Source organism: Megalobrama amblycephala, linkage group LG5, assembly GCF_018812025.1.
Source record: "Megalobrama amblycephala isolate DHTTF-2021 linkage group LG5, ASM1881202v1, whole genome shotgun sequence".
In the NCBI taxonomy this organism is placed as follows: Eukaryota; Metazoa; Chordata; class Actinopteri; order Cypriniformes; family Xenocyprididae; genus Megalobrama; species Megalobrama amblycephala.
This window is the reverse complement of record NC_063048.1, coordinates 8,666,816-8,691,667: the sequence shown is the minus strand read 5'-3', so window position 1 is coordinate 8,691,667 and position 24,852 is coordinate 8,666,816. Positions and strand designations below refer to the sequence as shown.

Here is a 24,852-nt window from a genome sequence, read left to right as displayed (position 1 = left end):
TTTGATGCTAAAACAGGATGTGACGTCATGATTGACAGCTGTGATTGACAGCTTCTCTGAGTGAAGAAGTCACTGCGGCACTAACTGACTTTTTTCAGAATGAGATTGATGCTTTAACTTTTTCATAATTTCCATAACTACATTTCCATTAATGTTTATTTCAAAAATGTTTTTTATTTCAGGTTCTGAAACAGCACAAGATGTTATATCCCAGTATCCCAATGGAAGCTTCACTTTTCCACAATGGAAGAGAGTGGAGGAGCGTCTTCCATGTTTTTTACAGTCTATGACATCAACACTCAATTTTCATCAAATTCTGTTCTGAAACTCAGTCTTTCTCAGAGATTTCAGTGAATCACGGAAACTTTGACTTTGTTTTTCAGAATCAGATCCATAAATAATAAAAGTGTTTATTGTTTTTATCCATGAGCTTAAATGAACAAATGATCAGTTAAACTCAAACAATTATTAATTTACAAATTCAGTAAAACTATGTAGAATTAGGTTCAGCTGTATATATATATATATATATATATATATATATATATATATACAGCTATGGAAAAAATTAAGAGACCACTTAACATTGATTTCTGAACTTGGAGTGGTCTCTTAATTTTTTCCATAGCTGTATATATATATATATATATATATATATATATATATATATATACATAGCAAAGTGACAGACTCCAGTCGAATTAGGTAAATGGTTATTAATCTAAAATTGTCTAATAATTGTTCTTATTGTTTAAAGTGCTTTTTAAACTTCTTCTAAACTCTAATTAAATAAACTTGTTGTTTATTGATCTGTTGTATTAAAGCAATATGAGAGTGCGAGTGTTGCTGTAGTGCTGGGGCACGTTCAAGCTCGTTCAACCAGTGTGCAACGTTTTGCTGTGGTTTCCAGGTTGAATGACATGTTTCCTGGAAATGGTGTGCAATGGGTTTGAGATACGTTTTCTCTTGTTCGGTGGGTGTGTCAAAAATGCATCAACTTGCATATAAACCATGCGGTATTAAAGAAACAGCTCTTAAATGTAATTAACATCAAAATAAATTCACAAGAGCAAGTATATTGTTTGCACATGTTTATTTACATTGATGGCAAAATAACTTAAATAATGAGAGCACAAGTATAGATTTGGAACTTCTTTAAATCTGTCTAAATATCATTTAGTAATTGCAATGTCTTCTGGTCCATATCCTTTCCTTAGGAAGGTGTGCTAGACACATTAATGAAACACATGATTAATGAAACATAAAAATACTAATATATTTTGCTATTGTATTGTGGAGTGATACTTTAATAAGCTTTCATAAACATAAAGGCAAATGTTGGATCACAATAATTAGGAACCACAGTTTCCACAAATCCCTACACTCGATTGGGATGTTCTCTTTTATTCGGCAAGGGCAGTGACTGTAACATCGAGCATATTTTGCAGTATTAAACACGTATTTATACCGATTTCATCAGGCTCCGAAAATTCTTCAAAAAGAACACAAAGAATGGCCTTCTCAGCTGCCATACTGTGTGTCTCAATCAGCTCCCTAGTTCAGTAGTTAGGGCACTTTAATGATATTAGTCATTTAATGATATTATTACTTTAATAATTAGTCAACTCGTTATTTAATCGTTATTTATTTAATCAAATCACAAGCACATAACTAAACTAACAAACACAAACAACATACCATTCATGCAGTGAGAGAGTGGAAAATGAATTTAAAAGGGGTTCACAATCTTAATACTAAACTGCCTTTTAGTGTTCAAATGTCTTAGCTGTCCGGATCTGCGGGCTCAGGAGAAAATCCTTGATGGTTTGGTCCGCTGGCGTGGAAGTTGTAATCAATATCTTTGGCGTTGATAAAGAAAATGAAGACAAACTTTGCGCTGTTAAAGGTGCTAAAGAGGATGTTTTGTTTTATACATTTTTGCATTTTGTCTTTACTAACTGATAAAAGACTATTTATTAGGTGCACTGAAAGGAATAATATTAATATACATCATCTGTGCACGAGGTAAGGCCTTAAAAACATCAGCCAATCGTTTACGCGATTATCGCGTAAACGATTGGCCCTCTGGCTTGTCAATCACTGCCGTGACGTTCCTTGTGAGAGATGAGCGCAGCTGCGCTCTCCAGTAACTTTCCACACTCTACAGGCGCTGCATGCAATGTTTTTGTCAGGAGACAGGAGTAAAAACTGCAGATTATGAGTTACCTGCGGTGAGTCCGACATAATGAATCCACTAACACGATACAGCGAATGCCGGTGGTAAACACTCGTGTTCCAATACTCGTGCACGAGTTTTGGGAGGCATTCCCTCAAAATGAGCTGTGAAGGAGGGGGGTTGTTCTTACGCATGCACTCATTTCAAAAACTCACTAACAGTCTTTGGTTTCTCAGTCGACGAAAAGATCCTCTTTAGCACCTTTAATTTGACTCTTTTGTGGTCGCTGCAGTTGTGCATGGCTTGAAGTGAAATGGAGGCCTACCAGCCTGGCTTGGGCCGGGTGGCCCTCATTGTATCAACAGGAACAAAGCGAAGAACTAGAAGTCTAGAAGCACAAACAAAAAAAAAAAAAAAAAAAAAAAAAACACCTTCAAATCTTAGCTTGACCAATGAGAAAGGTGCAATCCTCTGGTGGGGGATTTCCTTTGACAGTGAATTAACTTGCATGGGGGAGTTCACTTGAAAGTTTGTGTCCATTTATACTCTGATAAATATAACAAACATACAATGCATTCTATGGTATGGTGATGTCCACCAAATTGTGAGTCATTAAACAAGGAGTAATTTGATATTAAACATCACCTAGCTGAAATACATTATCTCATAGTTCCAACTTTCAGGCATTCATAACACTATACAACATATGAAAGAACAATATACAAACATTATTAATACACAAGATGTACTGGGGAAATGCATGTTCATTCATTTAGACAAGGTTGTCAATGAATTAATGGCAAAGAATCCAGTTTTATAGACAATGTCTGGTTCTAGTGGCCTGTCTCCTAAGTGTCTTTGAAATGTGTGTAAAGAGCACATGGTGCAGATGGGGTGATAGCGCTCAGTGGGGGAGCCAGACCTTATGATCAGGGAATAATGCCACTAATAAGGCCTGCATGGGTTATTGCCTTTTACAATTGTGTTTGATCTCTCCAGACGCTACAGCAGTGATCAGGGAGTCGGCCACATTCACTTTCATGATATACTACTAATTCATGACCTAGGGAGCTAGGGAGCTGATTGAGACACAGGAATAGTTGCAACTCTTGCGTCATCAGAAAGGGGTGTTCAACCAAAGCCACTGGAAGCAAACCCTGCGTCTCAATCAGCTCCCTAGCTCCCTAGGTCGTGAATCAGCATATAATGTAAATGAATGTGGCTTATTCCCTGATCAGTGCCCTGACTACTGAACTAGGGAGCTGATTGAGATGCAGGGAAAGAGCTTAGAATCCAATAGGCGACACTTTGATACTTTTTAGGTAACAGCCACTAGATGACGCTCCGGTAGCGCGGCCGCCATTATGGGGTGAAAATACTAACTGGACCATAGAATCCTTCACATCTTACGCACCCAAAATCGGCGAATTTCAGTGTCAAATCAGAAGCGCAATAGAACAGTTTTTTAAATTAAGTAATCAGTAAATTCTATGGCTCCTACAGTAAATGCTGTATTGTCTTATATATGTTTTATTTTACCAGTTGTGGAATATACAACCATGTAACATACTTAGCTATTGAGTAATTTCCATTTTATGCAACTTTACACATTTATTAATAGTAAATTAATAATTAATAAATATAAGATCATCATGTTTGCAGCGAACAATATATTTCAGACCTAGTGGAGTAATAGTAATAATATCACTAGGTCTGAATTGAAATAGGCTATATTGTACGTTTTAATGGATCACTTTAATGGATCACACTTTTGCTTTAACGGACATTAGACAACACTGCAAAATCAAGCTGTTATATTCATATATTTATTGTCCAACATTCCCAATTTTTCTGATGCATGTCCTTAATTTAATTTCACATGTTGGTATTAATTCTGTGTTTATAATGCTAATACTAGATCTTTTAAAGAATTTTAACCCAAACTGGCTGGGTGTCTAGAGAGCAAATGTTTTGTGAAAAAAGTGGAAGACGTAAACACAAAGTCTGTAAAATAAACTGTAAAAAGGATTTGATGATCACTAGTGATAGTATTTTATTCTGTGTTGTCATCATTCAGGTTGGATTTAAGCTTTAATGTACATTTTGTTTTAACAAAGCAGCTGATATTGCCATAGAACCTAGTGGACTGACAAGTCGCTTTCACCACAAAATGGTGGAAACACAGGGTCGCTGCTGGGCGCCGGTGTTGCAATGGAATTCTATTGAGTAACGCTTCTTGTCAGTGTATATTCTTTGCTGGAAAGCAAGCCTGCATCCTTTAGCTAAAAAAGCATACCGGCTAACGCTAATGCCCCACCCCTGGCGGTACGCAGGGAAAGAGCCCAGAGGCTGTTTTTTGAATTTATGTCACTAGATGAGAGGCTTCACTATACTGATTAAACAGCTTTTGTGGGGAAATAACTAATCATTTAATTAATTGACAGCCTGTTTGCTAATCTTCAGCATGTTTTACACTAAACTATACTTTCGTTGGGAACTATATGTATTTTTTTTAAGAGAAGGCAGACTAGGGAATGTTGCGACTGACGTCACTGCCATTACACGATAGGCTGAGAGGTGCCGCACGTGATTAAGTTAGCTGTTACGCTTTCTCCAATGGTAAGAGATCATCTCCCTATTATATACAATCTCTGGTTCAACACACCACCGTTTCCATTTAAAAAAACGTTTTGCAACGTTTGTCAGGGCTGAATGCATAGTCCAGATTCACTCTCACACGATCAAGATCCTGATTGACACGAAAACTAGAACTAGGACCTACGATCCATCCGTACGACACACTCCAGACATCAGTGTTGAAGAAATGCCATCCCTTCCTCTGGTTTGATGCTGTAGTTACTCCAAGAATCCAGGCTGAACTCTCTTTAACCTCTACATCCCAGCAGTGTGTTTCTGAGTTAAAACCCTCTGATCCCAGAACACAGGGATAGAGGTTAAATCTCTCTGGATTGTCAGGAAGAGGTTGTTTTTTCCAGCTGTATCTCACACTGGTCAGATCATCAGACAGGACGAGATGTGGATCTGTAGTGTTTGGATCCAGAATCACAGGAGCTGATGAGACACAATCAACAGATGCTTTTATTCTGATGTTCATATAATGATCAAGAGTGACCCAACACATTTGGAATAAACTCAGTTTATTCTCACTGTCTGTTGTGTTTCACTCACTAATTATGAGACTTGAGGAATTATTAGTGAGTCTGAAAGATGAAGTTGTGCTTTGACTTTTATAAGCGATCAGGTGTAACGTTGTTCCCCTGGCGGGAAAAACAGTCCCATAGACTTTGAGAGGAACTTCAAAGAGAGTTGAGTTGTACCCCTGGGGTGTAAGAGCCGCCCAAATGTGCTCCATTGACACACTATGGTGAAGGGAATGGCCATCCTGATCACATAATTCTCCTACTACTATCAAGCCATGCCCTAGCAACCATTATTATCACCCTAGCAACAAGTTCCATATACTTCCATTCAAAGAGATCAAAAGGGAATGTCTTTGGATAGAAGTTTCATAGAAACATGAGGGTCTTGTTTGACACGGGGCAGCAAACAGCCAATCACGAATCACCTTCAACACTTCCTAGCCACTCCCTAGCAAACACTGTCAAGCACCCTAGCAACTGAAACACAAAGAGGGATATCTTCAAATCTGAAAGTCAGAAACATTGGGGATGCTTTATATTCTTCATACTGACAAGCAGCCTTTGAAGTATCATGATTGGCAGCTGCCAAGTCACTCCCTAGCAATCAAACAAATTACCCTCGCAACCTTTCACCAAGACCTATATCTTTGCATTAGAACATTGTAGAATATTGGGACATGGGGTTGGCTCTTTTGACTCATGCTAGCAAAGTAAACTTTTAACATGTTATACATGTTAGCAGTGAATAGCTACATGGTAATAGTGATTAGCTAAATGTTAAATCAGACTGAAAACATGTTAAGAACTGTATAAAAACTCCATATTAACCACCTGTGACAACTCCCAACCACCTAGCAACATCATAGCAACCACCAAGAACACCCTAGCAACCGCCAAGCAACACCCTACCAACCACCTAGATTACCTTAACAACAATCTAGCAACTGCCCTGAACACCCTAGCAACTGCCTAGTAACAACTCATTACACCATGGCAACCATCTAATAACATCTAGAAACCACCCATAATAACTTAGCAATGGTCTAGCAACATCCTAGCATCCATCCAGGATACTCTAGTGACTGCCTAGCAACACCATAGCAACCACCAAGAACACCTCACGCTAAACCACCAACAACATCCTAGCAACCACCCAGAACACCTTAGCAACTTCCTAGCAACACCCTAGCAACCATCCAGAACACCATAACAACTGCCCAACAACACATAACACCCTAGCAACCACCCAGAACACCATAGCAATTTCCGAGCAACACTATACCATCCAGAACACCTCAGCACCAGAACACCTTAGCAACCGCCTAGCAACAACTCATAACACCCTCGAAACCACCAACAACATCCTAGCAACCACCCAGAACACCTTAGCAACTTCCTAGCAACACCCTAGCAACCATCCAGAACACCATAGCAACTGCCTAACAACAACACATAACACCCTAGCAACCACCCAGAATAATTTAGCAATTGCCGAGCAACACTATAACATCCATCCAGAACACCCTAGTAACTGCCTAGTAACAACAAGTGCCTAGTTTTGCCACTGCAAGCACCACTCACGTTTTCTTCAGGAAATGTGCATTCTAGTTAATATTATTATTATGAGAGTAAGTCTTCTAACTGTAACTGTCATGTCTTCGAACTGATCTGTCCCATTCTGTTGTCTCTTGTGCCTTTAGTCTGTGTGTCTCATTGTTCCCTATTGATACTTCAGTCATACTGCGTATGGGGGGGGGGGGGGGCTCCTTTTTACCTCAATACTGAAGCCTTTTTCAACAACGCAGTGTAACTGCATGCCCATTGGTTCAAACTGGAAAACCTTTTGAACCAATGATGGCACGGCAGAGCTGCACGAGCCTATGGCGATGCAGTGCACCATCTCACTCTACAGAGATGGAAAACAGGTTACAGGGCCAAGTGAACAGGAGTAAGTGAGCACTTCCGGTCTGTTCTGTGTGTCTCACTTTTTCCTGCACCAAGGTATTTTCCAGTGTTACCACACTGACAGTGCTCAGCTAGAATGCTCCACTGACAGCTCTACTGTATACCATGACTAGCTCCCTTATAGCTATCAGGTGAGACTCATGGAATATATTCTTCTAACAATATTGTTGTGGTACATGCTGAATTCCAAGTGCGTTACTTGCCGGCACTGCCCTGTTGTTTGCATGGACACTCTCTCACGAGTCGCTTACCAACATACAGTCCTTCTCCTCGGGCTGTCCCTAAGTCCCTAGCTCTGGCCATTCAGCAGCTCGTGGCTTGTATCAGGACCAGAACCCATCTCCTCTGAAGCTTTTCCAGAGGATGCTAGGGCTGATGTCTTCCGCCTGCCCCTACGAATGCAGCCTCTGCAGCACTGGCTAGACCTTCGGGTCCCACCTCATGCTTGCCGACACAGCCGCTTTCATGTCAGGGTGAATCAGGCCTGTTTAACAGCTCTGAACCCCTGGAAGGACCCTCAGTGGTTCAGCCGTGAGGTTTTCCTAGGGGCGGTATTCAGGATGATGGTGGTCTCAACAGATGTGTCCAACATGGGTTGAGGCGCGCTGTGCGAGGGCAGGCCAGCATTTGGCTCATTGTTGAGCAAAGAAAGCCATCTACACATCAACTGCCTGGAGAGGCTAGCAGTGTGTTGAGCCCTTCACTCCTTTCTGCCAGTCCTGAAGGGACACCACCTCTTGGTCTGATTGGATAGCATGACAGTGGTGTCCTACATAAATCACCAGGGCGGGCTTTCATCCAGACGCCTTTGTGCACCGGCAAAGCAGCTCTTGGAATGGGCTCTGCCCAGACTGCGATCGCTAAGAGCATCGCACATACTGGGCAAACTGAACCTGGGAGCAGACATGCTATCTCGGAGCAATGTCCCCTCAGACGAGTGGACGCTCCAGCCCCAGATGATTTTCAGAATCTGGGAAATATTTGGGAGGGCAGAGGTTGACCTCTTCACCTCAGAAGACAACTCTCTCTGCCCAATCTTCTTTTTGAAGGACAGGTATGCGCTGGCCCAGCCTCCTCCTCTATTTTTCTCCCAGTCACTCTGATCCCTCAGTTCATCAGACGAATCAATGAAGAGAAACCCAAAAGTTCGCCTGGTGTCCCCATTCTGGAGGAACCGGCATCGGTCTCTCAGAGTGCTCTAAGGCCCTTTGAAATGCTGCGGTTAGCTGACCTTCAGCCTCTGTTGCTAAAAACTGCTCTGCTACTGACTTTAGCATTGGTTAAGCATGTAGTTGACCTGCAGGCCCTCTCTGTGAGCCCTGCGTGCCTCGAATTTGGGCCTAATGACTCAAAGGTCATCCTGAAACCCAGGCGTGGCTATGTCCCTAAGGTGCTCTCGACTCCATTCAGAGGTCATTACCCTCTCAGCACTACCTCCCTCGGCGGACAAGCATAAGTTGGACTCAGTCCCAGTATAGGGCATTGAGGACCTACATTGAGCGATCAAAGCCATTTTGGCAGTCTGATCTGCTCTTCGTCTGCTTTGGCAGCTGCACCAAGGGGTTTCCGGTCACAAAGCAGCGGCTTTCACATTGGATAGTGGACGCTATTGCGCTATGTTACTCATCTATGGGCCTCGATTGCCCCATAGGAGTACGAGCCCATTTCACTAGAGGTATGGCTTCCTTGTGGGCCTGTTCTAGTGGTGTTTCTATCAAGGACATCTGTGAGGTGGCTGGCTGGTCCCCGCCGTCCACTTTTGTCAGGTTCTATATCTTGGACGTTCCGGCGTTACACACTAGGGTCCTTTCAGTATGATTTGATGGCCTCCAGTAGCCCCGTCAATCATGCTCATTTACTAAAGGGAGCCATCTCCCTTCTTAGCATGTGTAACATGAGGGTTCGACGGCTTTGGCCTCCTTACATATCCTCTGGACCCCTCTAGTGTCCAAGATAGGTTCAGTCATTCCCTCCCATGCCTCGTTCCCCATACGCAGTATGACTGAAGTATCGAAAGGGAACGTACTCGGTTATGAACGTAACCTCGGTTCCCTGAGTTACGGAACAAGTACAGCGTTTACTGCCGTGCCATGGGGTTGTATGACTCAGGGTTGACGCTACAGTCGATTAACCTGAAATCCTATGGCGAAATGCTCGCTTATATAGCCAGACGCCCCACCCATTTTTGCAGGCCTTGGTGCGCTGCATCGCCATAGGCTCGCGCAGCTCTGCCGTGCCGTCATTGGTTCAAAAAGTTTTCCAGTTTGAACCAATGGTCGTGCAGTTACACTGCATTATTGAAAAAGGCTTCAGTATCAAGGTAATGTAGTAGTTTGAGTTTCTTTTAGTTTTTTTCTCTAACTCTTCATCTATCTATCTATCTATCTATCTATCTATCTATCTATCTATCTATCATCAGTTTGTGTCATGAAGCACCTTTATCTCTCCACCCATCCATCATTTCTAGTGTGTGTGTGAGAGCTCAGATCTTCTGCACTCAGACTCACTGTTTTGGACGATGTCCTGCATCTTCTTCCAGACTCTGAACGGCAGGTTGCCCAAGTAACGCGGCACATGAATCAAAGCTCCAGAAGCCATCTGTGGATGCGGCTGTGAGCTCTGGACTCTGGAAGAACATTCAGGAGTCAGAACTGCAGTGGCTTTGGATCAGAACCAGAGAGACCAGAGACAGGAGCAGATCACTCACCTTTCCTTTGAGACTGGAAACTCCTGCAGAACAAACACACCATTTATCATCAAGAACTCAATCAATGAACCAATGATCAACCAATGATCTGAAATCAGACCTTCAGAAAGCAGACGTCATTGGCTTTCATCATCTCCTCCATGTCTCTGATTGTGTGTGAAAGAGCTGAGATGTGTCTGTTCATCTCCTCCAGCTTCTCCTTCATCATCTGCTTCTTCTGCTCCTCTTCCTCCCTCAGTGCAGTGATTGTAGCTTCTTCTTCATCTCTGAGAAACTGATGAAGCTTCTCAAACTGCTGTTTAATCTGACGCTCTGTGTGCTCAGCTTGAGACTGAAATCAAATCACATTCACTTCAATTATCCCAACTGACACACATCAACACTTCACATCATTCATATCAGAGATAAACTCAGATACCGACATATAACAGATCCAGAAGCAGATTGCTGCTCGACATTTACAGAAATAATAAACTGGAATCCATTATATTAAATATCAGATCATAACTGTATATAGTGATCCTACAGCTGTAATAAAAATGACTCTTGATTCTGTTTCCTCACCTTGATGTGTTGAACTGTTTTCTCAAACTCTCCTTTCATTTCTTCATTGTGTTGAAGTTTCTTCTGTAACGACTTCAGTGCTGTATTGAGCTCCTCCTAGAATTGAACAAAAACACATAAAACACCAGATTACAGTGAAGAGAATACAGTGATATGACCAAAATGCTGTGAAAAAGTATTTGCCTTCATACTGATTTCTTCTGTTTTTGTGTATATCTGATACTAAATTGATTCAGAAATTAAAACCTGCCATAAAACAAAGGCAGCCTGAGAAAACACAAAGTACAGTTTGTAAAAGACAATGTCATTTTTTGAAACAAACAAACAAACAAACAAAAAAATCCGATATTATGTGTACCAGTGTGGAAATCAAGTATGATTCATTATTTATGTATATATTTTCTACATTTTTCTTATGTATATATATTCACTACTCACTACTCCTGATGTGTGTTCACTACTCACTACTCCTAATGTGTGTTCACTACTCACTACTCCTGATGTGTGTTCACTACTCACTACTCCTAATGTGTGTTCACTACTCACTACACCTGATGTGTGTTCACTACTCACTGTTCCTGATGTGTGTTCACTACTCACTACACCTGAAGTGTGTTCACTACTCCTGATGTGTGTTCACTACTCACTACACCTGAAGTGTGTTCACTACTCCTGATGTGTGTTCACTACTCACTACTCCTAATGTGTGTTCACTACTCACTACTCCTGATGTGTGTTCACTACTCCTAATGTGTGTTTACTATTCACTGCTCCTGATGTGTGTTCACTACTCACTACTCCTGCTGTGTGTTCACTACTCCTGATGTGTGTTCACTACTCACTACTACTTATGTGTGTTCACTACTCACTGCTCCTGATGTGTGTTCACTACTCACTACTCCTGATGTGTGTTCACTACTCCTAATGTGTGTTCACTACTCACTACTGCTGATGTGTGTTCACTACTCACTACTCCTGATGTGTGTTCACTACTCACTACTCCTGATGTGTGTTCACTACTCACTGTTCCTGATGTGTGTTCACTACTCACTACACCTGATGTGTGTTCACTACTCCTGATGTGTGTTCACTACTCACTACTCCTAATGTGTGTTCACTACTCACTACTCTAATGTGCGTTCACTACTCACCTCTCCTAATGTGTGTTCACTACTCACTACTCCTGATGTGTGTTCACTACTCCTAATGTGTGTTCACTACTCACTACTCCTGATGTGTGTTCACTACTCCTAATGTGTGTTCACTACTCACTGCTCCTGATGTGTGTTCACTACTCCTGATGTGTGTTCACTACTCCTAATGTGTGTTCACTACTCACTACTCCTGATGTGTGTTCACTACTCACTGCTCCTGGTGTGTGTTCACTACTCACTGCTCCTGATGTGTGTTCACTACTCCTAATGTGTGTTCACTACTCGCTACTCCTGATGTGTGTTCACTACTCACTGCTCCTGATGTGTGTTCACTACTCACTGCTCCTGATGTGTGTTCACTACTCCTAATGTGTGTTCACTACTCGCTACTCCTGATGTGTGTTCACTACTCACTACTCCTAATGTGTGTTCACTACTCACTGCTCCTGATGTGTGTTCACTACTCACTACTCCTGATGTGTGTTCACTACTCCTGATGTGTGTTCACTACTCACTACTCCTAATTTGTGTTCACTACTCACTGCTCCTGATGTGTGTTCACTACTCACTGCTCCTGATGTGTGTTCACTACTCCTAATGTGTGTTCACTACTCGCTACTCCTGATGTGTGTTCACTACTCACTACTCCTAATGTGTGTTCACTACTCACTGCTCCTGATGTGTGTTCACTACTCCTAATGTGTGTTCACTACTCGCTACTCCTGATGTGTGTTCACTACTCACTACTCCTAATGTGTGTTCACTACTCACTACTCCTAATGTGTGTTCACTACTCACTGCTCCTGATGTGTGTTCACTACTCCTGATGTGTGTTCACTACTCACTACTCCTGATGTGTGTTCACTACTCCTAATGTGTGTTCACTACTCACTGCTCCTAATGTGTGTTCACTACTCCTAATGTGTGTTCACTACTCACTACTCCTAATGTGTGTTCACTAACTTGAATGGTTAAACGCAGAGGGTGAATTCTGAGTGTAGGTTACCATACTTGGCCTTCATAAGTCACATATATGTGAAGCAAGATACATTTGTCTTACCTTACATGCTGAAACCACTTCACTGATGGGTCTGAATTTGTAATTGTCGTGTTGTTTTGAATCTCTGCACACTAAACACACAGGCTGTTTGTCCTCCAGACAGAAGAGTTTGAGTTTCTCACTGTGTAAACTGCAGATCTCCTCAGATCCTGATGAACTCGTCTCATTTCTCTCCTTCAGGAACGACTCACACAAGGTTTTTAACACAAGATTAACTGGAAAATGTTCTTTTGAGGATCTTCTCCTGCAGACAGGACACTCCTGAGTGTTCTTGGTTCTCCAGAACTGTTGAAGACACTCTTTACAAACACTGTGACTACATGATAAAATAACAGGAGTCTTGAAGATTTCACAGCACACGGGACAAGTAAGCTCTTCAGCAGAAACATTTAGTGAAGCCATTTTCACTGTTTGAGCTCCAGCAATATAAACTTTACTTTCACTTTCTGAACGACGGTTTTAAAAATGAATCACCTTGAGAATCACAACGATCTGCTGTCTGTTCAAAAACAAATGTCTCAAAAATCCTTCTTGAAAGTGTTTCTCTTCATGATCGCCGATTCTTTATTGCTTTTGTCAAGAGAGAAGAGAGTCAGTATGACAGAAAAGAGAAATAATAAGTCCGTCTCTTCCTGGTAAGTGTTGGAAGAGGGTGGAGTTTATGATCACATTTGGTTCAAAGATCAAGGTCAGGATTTCTTCATGTTAAATTTGAACAAAACTTGCATTAAAACTTGCTTTAGTATAATGCTATAAAACCTTAAATCAACCACTAAAGAACTACGAAAAAACACAAATATTTACATTAAAAATATTTTTTTTATGGCTCTTTATTTGTACATAGTTAATTTGTTCAAGTATCCAGTGAAAATAATAATCTGAGTTTTGTTTGTTTAATAAATCCTTTTGTTATTTAAACCGTTTTGAAAGTCTTCATTATCATCATCATTGGACTAAAACGTTATATGTAAATTCACAGCTGCTCTTGTTTTTCAGTTTTTACAGTTGCGTTGTTTTTACACTACAATTGTAGTTGATATAATCCTAAAAAATGTACACAACTGTTTTCAACATTGATAGTAATAATAAATGTTGTAGTTATAATGGTACAAAGTATCATTAGTTGTAGTTATAATGTAGTTATAACTAATGATAGTTATAATGTAGTTATAGTTATAATGGTACAAAGGTAGTTATAATGTTGCAAAAGCTTTATATTTCAGACAAATGTTGTACTTTTGAGCTTTCTATTCATCAAATAATCCTGAAAAAAATGTACACAACTGTTTTCAACATTGATAATAATAATAAATGTTTCTTGAGCAGCAAATCATATTAATGATTTCTGAAGCATCATGTGACACTGAAGACTGGAGTAATGATGCTGAAGATTCAGCTTTGATCACAGGAATATATTACATTTTAAAATATATTCAAATAAAAAAACAGTTATTTAAAATTGTAACAATATTTAACTATATTACTGTTTTTGCTGTATTTTGGATCAAATAAATGAAGCCTTGGTGAGCAGAAGAGACTTCTTTTAAAAATATTTAAAAATTCGTACTATTCAAAAACTTTTGACCGTTATAGTGTACTTCAGAAAAAACATTCAGTGACCATAAAATCTGTACCTTTAAAACATATAATGCAATACAATGATGATTGAGAGATGAATAAATAAACCTTCCTCAAAACCCTGATGATCATCATGATTTTTCTAAAAACATTATGTCTGGATAATCAAATAAACCTGAGCTGCTTCAGTCCAGTTGAAATATAACTAACAATATCAAAGTTATTCTTATGTTTCCTTTATAAAAATCAGTGTAGATTTCACAGCAGAAAGACACTTGAAGCACGAGCTGGAGGTGGAAAACTGCAGCTCTTGTGGGGTGTTCCCGGTCTGCAGTGGTCAGTATCTATCAAAAGTGCTCCAAGGAAGGAACAGTGATGAACCGGCGACAGGGTCATGGACAGATGCACGTGGGGAGCGAAGGCTGTCCCGTGTGGTCCGATCCAACAGACAAGCTACTGTAGCTCAAACTGCTCAAGAAGTTAACGCTGGTTCTGATAGAAAGGTGTCAGAATACACAGTGCATCACAGTTTGTTGCATATGGAGCTGCATAGCCGCAGCCCATTCAGGGTGCCCATGCTGACTCCTGTCCACCGCCGAAACAGCCAACAGTGGACACTTGAGCATCAGAACTGGACCATGGAGCAATGGAAGAAGGTGGCCTGGTCTGATGAATCACGTTTTCTTTTACATCACATGGATGGCCGGGTGCTTGTGCGTCTCTTACCTGGGGAACACATGGCACCAGGATGCACTATGGGAAGAAGTCAAGCCGGCGGAGGCATTGTGATGCTTTGGGCAATGTTCTGCTGGGAAACCTTGGATCCTGCCATCCATGTGCATATTACTTTGACACGTACCACCTACCTAAGCATTGTTGCAGACCATGTACACCCTTTCATGGAAACGGTATTCCCTGGTGGGTTTGGCCTCTTTCAGCAGGAATGTGATGTTGAAACACTGAAAATACAGCTGAAATGTAATGACAACATAAAACAATGTTGCCATCTGATGTACCAAGTTAATTTTGAAACATTAATATTTCAGCCACACTTCAATGGTGTCAACAGTTTAACACAATAAACGGAGTTCAGAGTTCATTGAAGCGAGGATATTTTTATATTATTTGAATGTGGTTCGAGTCGTGTCGGGGTGCTGCCGGTGTGTCTTCTTTAAATAGTTCGCTATTGGCTGCAACTCTCGCTTACTGCCATACCACCCTGAACACGCCGATCTCGTCCGATCTCGGAAGCTAAGCAGGGTCAGGCCTGGTTAGTACTTGGATGGGAGACCGCCTGGGAATACCAGGTGCTGTAAGCTTTTGCTTTATGTTCACTGCTCAGATAACACACTTCACCATGACTTTACTCGGTTGATTGTTCCTTTATTCTTTCAAATCCATTGCTTCATTTATTTTCTTACATTTTGCTTTCTCTCTGGCTTCTGCCTGCTTTAAAGGGTTAGTTCACCCAAAAATGAAAATTCTGTCATTTATTACTCACCCTCATGCCGTTCCACACCCGTAAGACCTTCGTTAATCTTCAGAACACAAATTAAGATATTTTTGTTGAAATCCGATGGCTCAGTGAGGCCTCCATAGGGAGCAATGACATTTCCTCTCTTAAGATTCATTAATGTACTAAAAACATATTTAAATCAGTTCATGTGAGTACAGTGGTTCAATATTAATATCATAAAGCAACAAGAATATTTTTGGTGCGCCAAAAAAACAAAATAACGACTTATATAGTGATGGCCGATTTCAAAAAAACGTTTTCAGGAAGCTTCAGAGCATAAATGAATCAGCGTATCGAATCAAAAATTTCGGATCGTGTGTCAAACCGCCAAACTGCTGAAATCATGTGACTTTGGTGCTCCAAACCGCTGATTCGACACGCTGATTTATTATGCTCCGGAGCTTTCTGAAGCAGTATTTTGAAATCGGCTTAGACAGGCTTCACACAGAACACGTCTTTGTGTCTAAAAACGCAAGACGCAGCGCTCAGGAATGGTTTTAAAAAAAGCGCAGCGTAGAACGTGAGGGTCTCGAGATGCGCTTTTGAGGCGTGATGCAATAACGACAATAATGTAAATAATAGAAATAAACAAACAGCAGAATTGATAGAAACGAGTTTTGACATGGAAAAAAAGAAAACAAGATAATAATGACCGCCTCCTCCACCATGTTACCATCAAATAAAACAGTTGTCACGCCAACTTGCTACTGTAAAAAGAAGCTTGCAACGCTTGCCCCGCCTCTGAGTTCTTCTGATTGGTCCACTGTTTTAAGCGGCGCTGCGTGTAAAAGTTGAAATTCTTTTAACTTGATACGGCGTCTTAAAAACACAGTGCTCATGTGCGAGGCACTGCAAAAGATGCTTATTCCTCATCTGGTGTCGTTTAAAGCCCTTTGAAGCTGCACTGAAACTGTAATTTTGATCTTCAACCGTTTGGAGGCCATTGAAATCCATTATAAGGAGAATAATCCTGGAACCTTAATTTCTTTTCGACTGAAGAAAGAAAGACATGAACATCTTGGATGACATGGGGGTGAGTAAATTATCAGGAAAAGTTTATTTTAAAGTGAATTAATCCTTTAAGGTCTAACAATACTAGAAAAGAGATGCATCCATGGTCAGGAGGTCATTTGTGAACCTGACAAGTGCAGTCTCTGTACTATGTGGGCCCTAAATCCTGGAGCAACCTTGATGTTTTCAGGTGGGTGGCATTCCTCATGACCGTGTTGGTATGTGTCATCCACTAGTGCGTAGCACCTCCTCTGGTGGTGAGGAGGAATGAAATAGAACGCCTCTTACTTATGTAACTGTTGTTTTGTGAATTCTGGATGACTGCCAGTGTTCTTTGTCATTCTGAATGTGCAATAAAGCATTCAGAGGCTGGGCACTGAGATACTGCATATATTTTTCACCATGCTTTTACCTATGCTTTTACCTATTTCCAAAGATATTAATGGTGCAAACAAAAAAAAAATGTTAACATGAGCAATTGAGTGACTTCTTATGCTACACTGCATGAAAGATCTAAGGCACTCTAAAGATGATTAACCTGTGCAGTCATCCATTATTTATAACATTCAAGGTAACGAAGATGGAGTCATCATTAATAAAATATAGCACAGAAACTGATACGGTTGCTAAAATTTCCACAGAGCTCAATGGAGTTTTATTTTATCCGTAGCAGGCTTTCCCTTTCCATGTTTTATTAATACTCGGTATTATTCTAGCTATATTAAACAGTTCAGGATTCAAAACTACATTGTTTGCTTCATTGCACCAGTCTTTAATTCCACATTTTAAGACTGTTATCTTCTCAAAAGGTATCACATATCTGTTTAAGACACCTGGCATGAATTATACATGACATCACATGACCTGTTTTGTGGACATTACTATACATGGGTTTCATGTGACGTCACTGTATTCTATCGCCGCCATATTTGGGACCGGTCACAGCTGCGCGCCCTGTTAAAGTCTATGGTGACAGCAGCTACAATTACCAGAGGAAGGCCAACGAAACACTCTCAGAAGGTTCACAACAAGTTTATAATATATCTTGGATATGTGGTGCTGTTAGCCGTTTCAACAGTCGTCAGAACTACAAATTTATTTGATCCCAAAGTAGTTAGATCGGCAGAATTATTGGCTTCATTTAGAAGGGACCACACCACTGGCAGCCAAACAGCAATGCACAACATTAATAACTGCTGGGACTGTCATTTACATAACATTATAACGAGAACACTATTGTAATAAAATGTTGTGAATTCTCTGTGTTGTTGTTTCAGCGTGTTGTTGTGGTAAGAGCGCGTCGACTGAGTTTGATTACATTGATTACATAACTTGTTCAAACTTCACTTGTGCATTCGCGTCATTTTGTACAGATAAAACTTATTAATTTTATTAAGTATAAATATCTGATTATTCTCATAAAGGATGTGTTTCGTTGAGGTAAATAACCCACAGAGCTGATGATCATCTATAGCTTCAGCGCGAGCGCTCAAAAAGTAAGACAAAACATTAATATGATTGGGACTGTCTTCTTCTTATACATGATATTATAATCGTATATATTTGTAAAATAACGTTGTGAATTATTTGGGCTTATTTGCTGTGTTTCGGGGTTTCAATGACGTTACTTCAAGTTCATCTGTGCGTGATTTTGTGCAAATGCTAGTTGTAATATTTTTATTTTGTATTAATATCTGGATTATTTTATATAGGATGTGTTCCGATGAGTTAATTAACTTTCAGTTTATGGGTTTTTTATTATCTTCAGCTTCAGCGTGCGCAGCTCAAACAGCAATGATTAAGTCATTAAAATGTTTAACGTTACTACACAGTAATATTAAAACTTTAATATTTCTTTTAGAAAATGAATGCATTATTTTGAATAACTAGCTCTTATATTGTTCTAGTATTATTTTCATCAACACATAGTTTGATTAATAATAAGGATCATGAACAATAACAGATTTTTTTTTCAAATCATCCATTTTGATAACAGTATTATTTGAGCTGCGCGCACTGAATGAACACCCGTAACTGAGCGCTTTGCTAGAAGGTTATAACTCAACGGGACACATCTATATATGGTAATTCATATATATTTAAAAGATATACATAAAATTACAACTTATATTTGCACAAAATATCACGCATACTTGAACTAAGTAATTAGTCAGCTGGTGTCGTGATTTGTTCACCTGTAACAACACGCCGAAACACAGCAACTAGAATTCACAATATTTTCAAATAAATCAAATAAATTTGTAGTTCTGACGACTGTTGAAACGGCTAACAGCACCACATATCCCAGATATATGTAAACTTGTTGTGAACCTTCTGAGAGAGTTTTGTTGGCCTTCCTCTGGTATTTGTAGCTGCTGTCACCTGACTTAAACAGGACGCGCAGCTTGACTGTCCCAAATATGGCGGCGGGCATAGCGGAAGTGACGTCTTTGAAACCCATGTATAGAAAACGACACTGCTTATGTCATTGTGAAGAGGACAGCCAGACTGAACAATGACATTTATAGCTAAGACATTTTATGATCTACATGCGACTACGGTGGAAGGGGACACAATAGATTTCAATATTTTCAGAGGAAGAGTGGTGCTAATAGAGAATGTGGCATCACTCTGAGGAACAACCACCCAGGACTATATCCAGCTTAATGAGCTCCAGAGCAGATATCCTCACCGACTTGTGGTCCTGGGCTTTCCCTGCAACCAGTTTGGATACCAGGTTTGTAAATGAGGAAGTGCAACTCACCTTCTATTCACTATTTACACTTATTCAGACCGTAATTGTTTCTCAGGAATGTTAGATATTTTCAACATTTTACAGGGGCTAGTCCAGGGGTGTCCAAACTCAATCCTGGAGTGCCACTGTCCTGCAGAGTTTAGCTCCAACTTACCTCAACACACCTGCCTGGAAGTTTCCTGTATGCCTAAAAGCTTTGATTAGCTGGTTCAGGTGTGTTTAATTGGGGTTGGAGCTAAACTCTCCAGGACAGTGGCCCTCCAGGAGCAGAATTGGGCACCCCAGGGCTAGTCAGTGATTTTACTGCCGTGTTTTTCTCCCACCACTCACATAAAAACACCTGGCCGGCCGAATTACCAACTCTTTTTTGATAAAAACCAAGGTCGTGTGGTAATTTAATTGCCATCCGAATCCAAATCTCTGAGTTTACAACTTAAAATTCACAGTTTGAATCTTTAAATATTGAATCTACATTTTAAATATGTAGCTTACACTTTTATTACTGAAATGCTGGGAAGTATTTACAAGAACAATTTCATCAGTGCTCCACCTCAACGAAAAGAAAGAGGGAAACAGTACGTAAACATTTGAAATGGGCTGCAGCAATACAATTTTAAAATGTATTATTATATATATTAGAAATATAAATCAAGCAGCTTTATGTTTACCTCATGTAAATAAGAATAATTATTTCCTCATTATTCAATTAAATATTAATTTATTTGTATTATTCCAAGCATATTAAATGTTATTTATAACAGACAATCATGCAACCATGTGATCAGCATGTTCCTGATCACAAAACTCACTCCTCCGTGAATAAACCGTCATCTGAACGCATGAGTTTCATCACTGGTGCCATGCAAATTTATTTTTACAGACGTCCACATGAAAAACAATTACTGTCCGAATAGAGTTTAGTTGTAGTTTGTCTTCATATGCAATATTGAATATTGTACATAACTTTTATTTTTGAATTTTCCCTACTTTGTCTATTTTGATATTTTCCAGGAGAACACCTCTAATGCAGAAATTCTAAATTCCTTAAAGTATGTACGTCCAGGTGAAGGGTATAAACCTGCGTTCACCATTTTTGAAAAGTGCATTGTAAATGGGAGTGATGCACATCCTGTCTTTTCCTACTTGAAAGACAAGCTCCCTTATCCAGATGATGACCCTATGTCACTGATGCAGGACCCCAAATATCTGGTCTGGAATCCCATCAGTCGGAATGATATTTCATGGAATTTTGAGAAGTTTCTGATTGGGCCAGAGGGCGAGCCCTTCAAGAGATACAGCAGAAAGTTTCAGACTATCAATATTGAGCCAGACATACAAAGACTGCTGAAGCTGACCTCAAAAACACATTAATTGATCATGTGTCATTATTTAATCATGTATTAACTCAATGACGATGGTTTTTAATTCACATTATCTTCCATGTTAGAACATTGTGGCATCACCTTGCTTTCTTTTATATTACTTAATGAGAGTGACACACCAAAATGTAATGGGTTTCACCTGAGATTGTATATATGAAAGAATTATAGATGATGCCACTAACAAATTCTCTGTAATGGAAATACCTTAATAAAATATTGATCAACACAATGGCGGTTCTGTCTACTGGTCTGAATGTGGCATCTGCATGTGGCTTCACACTGCTTTTGAGCAACATCACATGAGAAGGAGTATAGACGATATAATGTGTTGCACGACTGTGATTTTGCTTGTATACAACAGTTTGATAAGTGTATGTAAATAAATGAGGAAAAACAAAGACTGATACACCCATTTAAATATGTCACTTTAGAACAAGCAATGACGTTGGCAACTTCAGGAAACTTATAAATATAAGTATAGTATTATGAGAGAGAGCTTGTTTGTAAGAGCTTTCATTCTTCAGGTCAAGTTATAAGTTTGTGAGATTTTTTTTTATTTTGCCATGAGCGTCAGAAGGTGGTTCTCCTCAAAGGTCAAGTAATTTCAGCACCTTTTTTAATTCATGAATCAATCAGATTTTTTGAGGAAATTGGTTAACCCCTTAAATTGGTAAACCCCTTGTTATATACTATTGAACTAGCATATTGCATATAAAAATTAGTTCAAACTTTGACCTGTGGAGGGCAGTAATACACTTAGCAGTGTCTACACTGCTGGAATTCTAATAGAGAAGAAGAAAAGAGCTAGGTCAAGATGAGCATTTATGGTTAAAACATTTATAATTTTTAATTTTATTTAGAAAATGAGTGATGGTTTCTCTAGATAAGACCCTTATTTCTCATCTGGGATCATGTAGAACAATTTGAAGCTGCAGTGAAACTAATTTTGACCTTCAACTGTTTGGTGCCCATTGAAGTCCACTATATGGAGAAAAATCCTGGAATGTTTTCATCAAAAACTTTAATTTCTTTTCGACTGAAGAAAGAAAGACATGGACATCTTGGATGACATGGCGGTGAGTAAATTATCAGGAAAAGTTTATTTAAAAGTGGACTAATCCTTTAAGTGTCATTTTTGAGAATTTTTGAGAATAGGCATGAAAATGCTTTGGAGTACAGACCTAAGTTTGTTTTAAAGAAAACATCCAGTAGATTGTAGCTGAAGTGAAAGCACTAGAAAAAAATTAAAGTATGATAAAGTTATAGAAGATTAAATTGACTGTAAATCAAATGTAATGTTCTAATCATTTTTTATTTTATATGAAATTTATATTTTATCAAATGAATTTTACTCTAAAATTGCTATCAAACAAGAGCCATATGTCTAACCAAGTTGTGTTCCAAATTGGAAGTTGATATCACAAAAATTTGAGATTTTGTTTATGCGCTTTACCAAAAATAGCCACCGGGTGTCACCGACATTCAATTGAATTTTTTTTATGCGTTCTCCTGTTACATATTGATAAATTCATGTCCAAATATCACTTCTATCACAAAACGTTTGGCAAATATGGAACCGTGAGACTGAGACCTTTCCGAAGATATGTGTTTTGTCAAGATTAGAAAAGGTTTTGACTATAAAGTAGCTAAAATAAATATTGTAATATGAAACATGACACCCAGAAGCTCCTAAAATAAATTAAAGTACTCTTTCCATGGTAACGCAACATGCGATTTCAAACCACTTTCAAATGATACCTAATTTATAATGATTACTAAAATACGTAATATGAAAAAAAGGCAATAAATAAAAAGAGCGCCAAGCTGCCCACAGAGCCGGAGACACTTAAGAGGTTAAATGAACGTTCTACTGCAGGGATGTCCAATCCCACCCTTGAGGACCAACGTCCTGGAGAGTTCAGCTCCAACTAGCTCCTACACACTTACCTGGAAGTTTCTAGTGATTCTGAACACTAAGGGGCCGTTTACACTACACCATTTTCAACTAAAAACAGAAAACCTTTTATGTGTTTTGGCCCTTTATTTACACAGCAATGATATTTTGGTGGCCTGAAAATGCAAACTTTTGAAAACTGGTTTCAAAGTGCAAGTTTTTGAAGACGAGACTGTTATCATCTCCATGTAGACTTAATTTATGATAACAGTGACGTCATGCGCATGTTCAGTCTAGTGCATAGTTTTTTATTTACAAAGTGACATCGCCATCTACTGGCCTGGCAGCAGAATACAGCGTTTTTATCATTTTCACGATTCGTGTGAATGGGATTGTCATGTAAACATACCCTTAATCAGCTTGTTTTAGGTGCGTTTAAACACCAAGCCAATGGATGGCTAGTTGGACGCCTTCTGGGTTTTTGGGCCGTTTGTGAGAGTGAGAACTCTGATTGGCTGTTCAGCTTAGCAAACAAATCAGTGCAAAAGAATAAAAGCGAAAGCGATTAAAGTGAGCAAAGATGACTGTACAGACAGAAGGCTGTTATAACTTTATGTCATCTTAACTGAGCATTCGAATGCACACTTTCATAATAACAAGCTGACTGGAATGAAGAAAGTGATCGAGTGATTGATATCCAAAACGGTGCTGCTTTATTTACGGTTTGTATATCTGCAGTCCTAGTTTCAATTTCCCTTTTTGAATAATGAAAGACTATTGATACGTGCTGATATAGACAGATGTTTCCTTACACGCAGGCGCAGAACACATATGCTAGTTGACAGTTGCCTTTAGTCCTTTTGGTGTGTTCAAGCGCAGCTTTTTGGCCGAGACGCAGCTGATGAGAGACGACAACACAGTCATCTTTCACCGCCGCTAGAGTTCTTTGTCTATACGGCATGGTGTGTCCCGGGCTTAACAAGGGTTAGAGCTAAACTCTGCAGGACAGTGGCCCTCCAGGAGCAGGTTTGGACACCTCTGGTCTATTCTGACTCATCATTTATTAAGACAGTTCCTTGTCGCCACCTACTGGCGTAATTAACCCATACTAAAGTTGCTGAAAAGTCCTCACCATTTGAGCACACTGGTAAAGGACTGGCTCACTACATATTGAGACACTGATTTCTCATTTTCTGGCAACATGTCTATGTATTTTCTTTGCAAAACGTCATCACTCATATTCATCACAACAGGCAGGACCAAAATATCTTGAATGTTGCTTATGCTTTTTAAAGTACGTTATGAAAAATACTTTGACCGTTCTATAACATCTCTGCAACATTTTAGCCGATTTTCTTTAGAAAAAGAAAAAACAAATCATCAATTCATTGTGGGAGATACATCTGAAAACAGATAAAAGGAACAAGTATGAGTTCGCTGACACACCTGTATTCCCAATCACTACAACCCACCTTAATTATGTATCTAAATATTGTGTAATAAACCTCCATCTTGGCAGGAAAATGTCCATCTTCATTAAGGCATACAGTCATTCTTTCCATTTGTAGACTTGTTTCATATTCTGAATCCATGAAACATGAGAGCTACCTCCTTTATAGGTGAATAAGTGAGGGGTTCCTGAATTAGGTATAGTACAGATCAGAGATGAAGTATGGGAGGAGAGCCTTAGCAGGATTCGTTCTTGTTCTATTAATTCTAGGCATCAGTTAATTCAATTTAAAGTGATGCAGAGATTGCACTATTCAAAAATTCTAAATTGCACAGGATTTTCCCAACCGTTTCTCCTACATGAGATCGGTCTAAATTTGCAGAACATAATGTCTCTGTACAAAGCACCATTATTTATGGAATGATTATTGCTAAGAGCATCATTCTAAGACTTTGGAAATCGGATACTGTTCCTCAGTT

The 24,852-nt window shown here is 39.5% G+C and overlaps 2 protein-coding genes and 1 non-coding gene across 3 annotated transcripts; 2 read left to right on the top strand and 1 right to left on the bottom strand.

Moving 5' to 3' along the window:
- Nucleotides 1-4,750: 4,750 nt before the first annotated feature.
- LOC125268405 (nuclear factor 7, brain-like) lies at nucleotides 4,751-13,439 on the bottom strand. Its single transcript, XM_048190583.1, has 6 exons — nucleotides 12,788-13,439; nucleotides 10,574-10,669; nucleotides 10,110-10,340; nucleotides 10,010-10,032; nucleotides 9,810-9,928; nucleotides 4,751-5,248 (listed from the first exon to the last, which is right to left on the bottom strand). Exons 1-6 carry the CDS (start codon nucleotides 13,187-13,189, stop codon nucleotides 4,854-4,856), a joined length of 1,266 nt encoding a protein of 421 aa, XP_048046540.1. The 5' UTR covers nucleotides 13,190-13,439; the 3' UTR covers nucleotides 4,751-4,853.
- A 2,127-nt stretch (nucleotides 13,440-15,566) lies between these two features.
- LOC125269413 lies at nucleotides 15,567-15,684 on the top strand. Its single transcript, XR_007185096.1, has one exon. It is a non-coding gene; the product is annotated as a 5S ribosomal RNA (ribosomal RNA).
- Nucleotides 15,685-19,297: 3,613 nt separating this feature from the next.
- On the top strand, nucleotides 19,298-21,258 carry gpx2 (glutathione peroxidase 2). Its single transcript, XM_048190280.1, has 2 exons — nucleotides 19,298-19,629; nucleotides 20,659-21,258. The coding sequence occupies exons 1-2, from the start codon at nucleotides 19,408-19,410 to the stop codon at nucleotides 21,016-21,018; spliced, it is 582 nt and encodes a 193-aa protein (XP_048046237.1). The 5' UTR covers nucleotides 19,298-19,407; the 3' UTR covers nucleotides 21,019-21,258.
- Nucleotides 21,259-24,852: the final 3,594 nt, after the last annotated feature.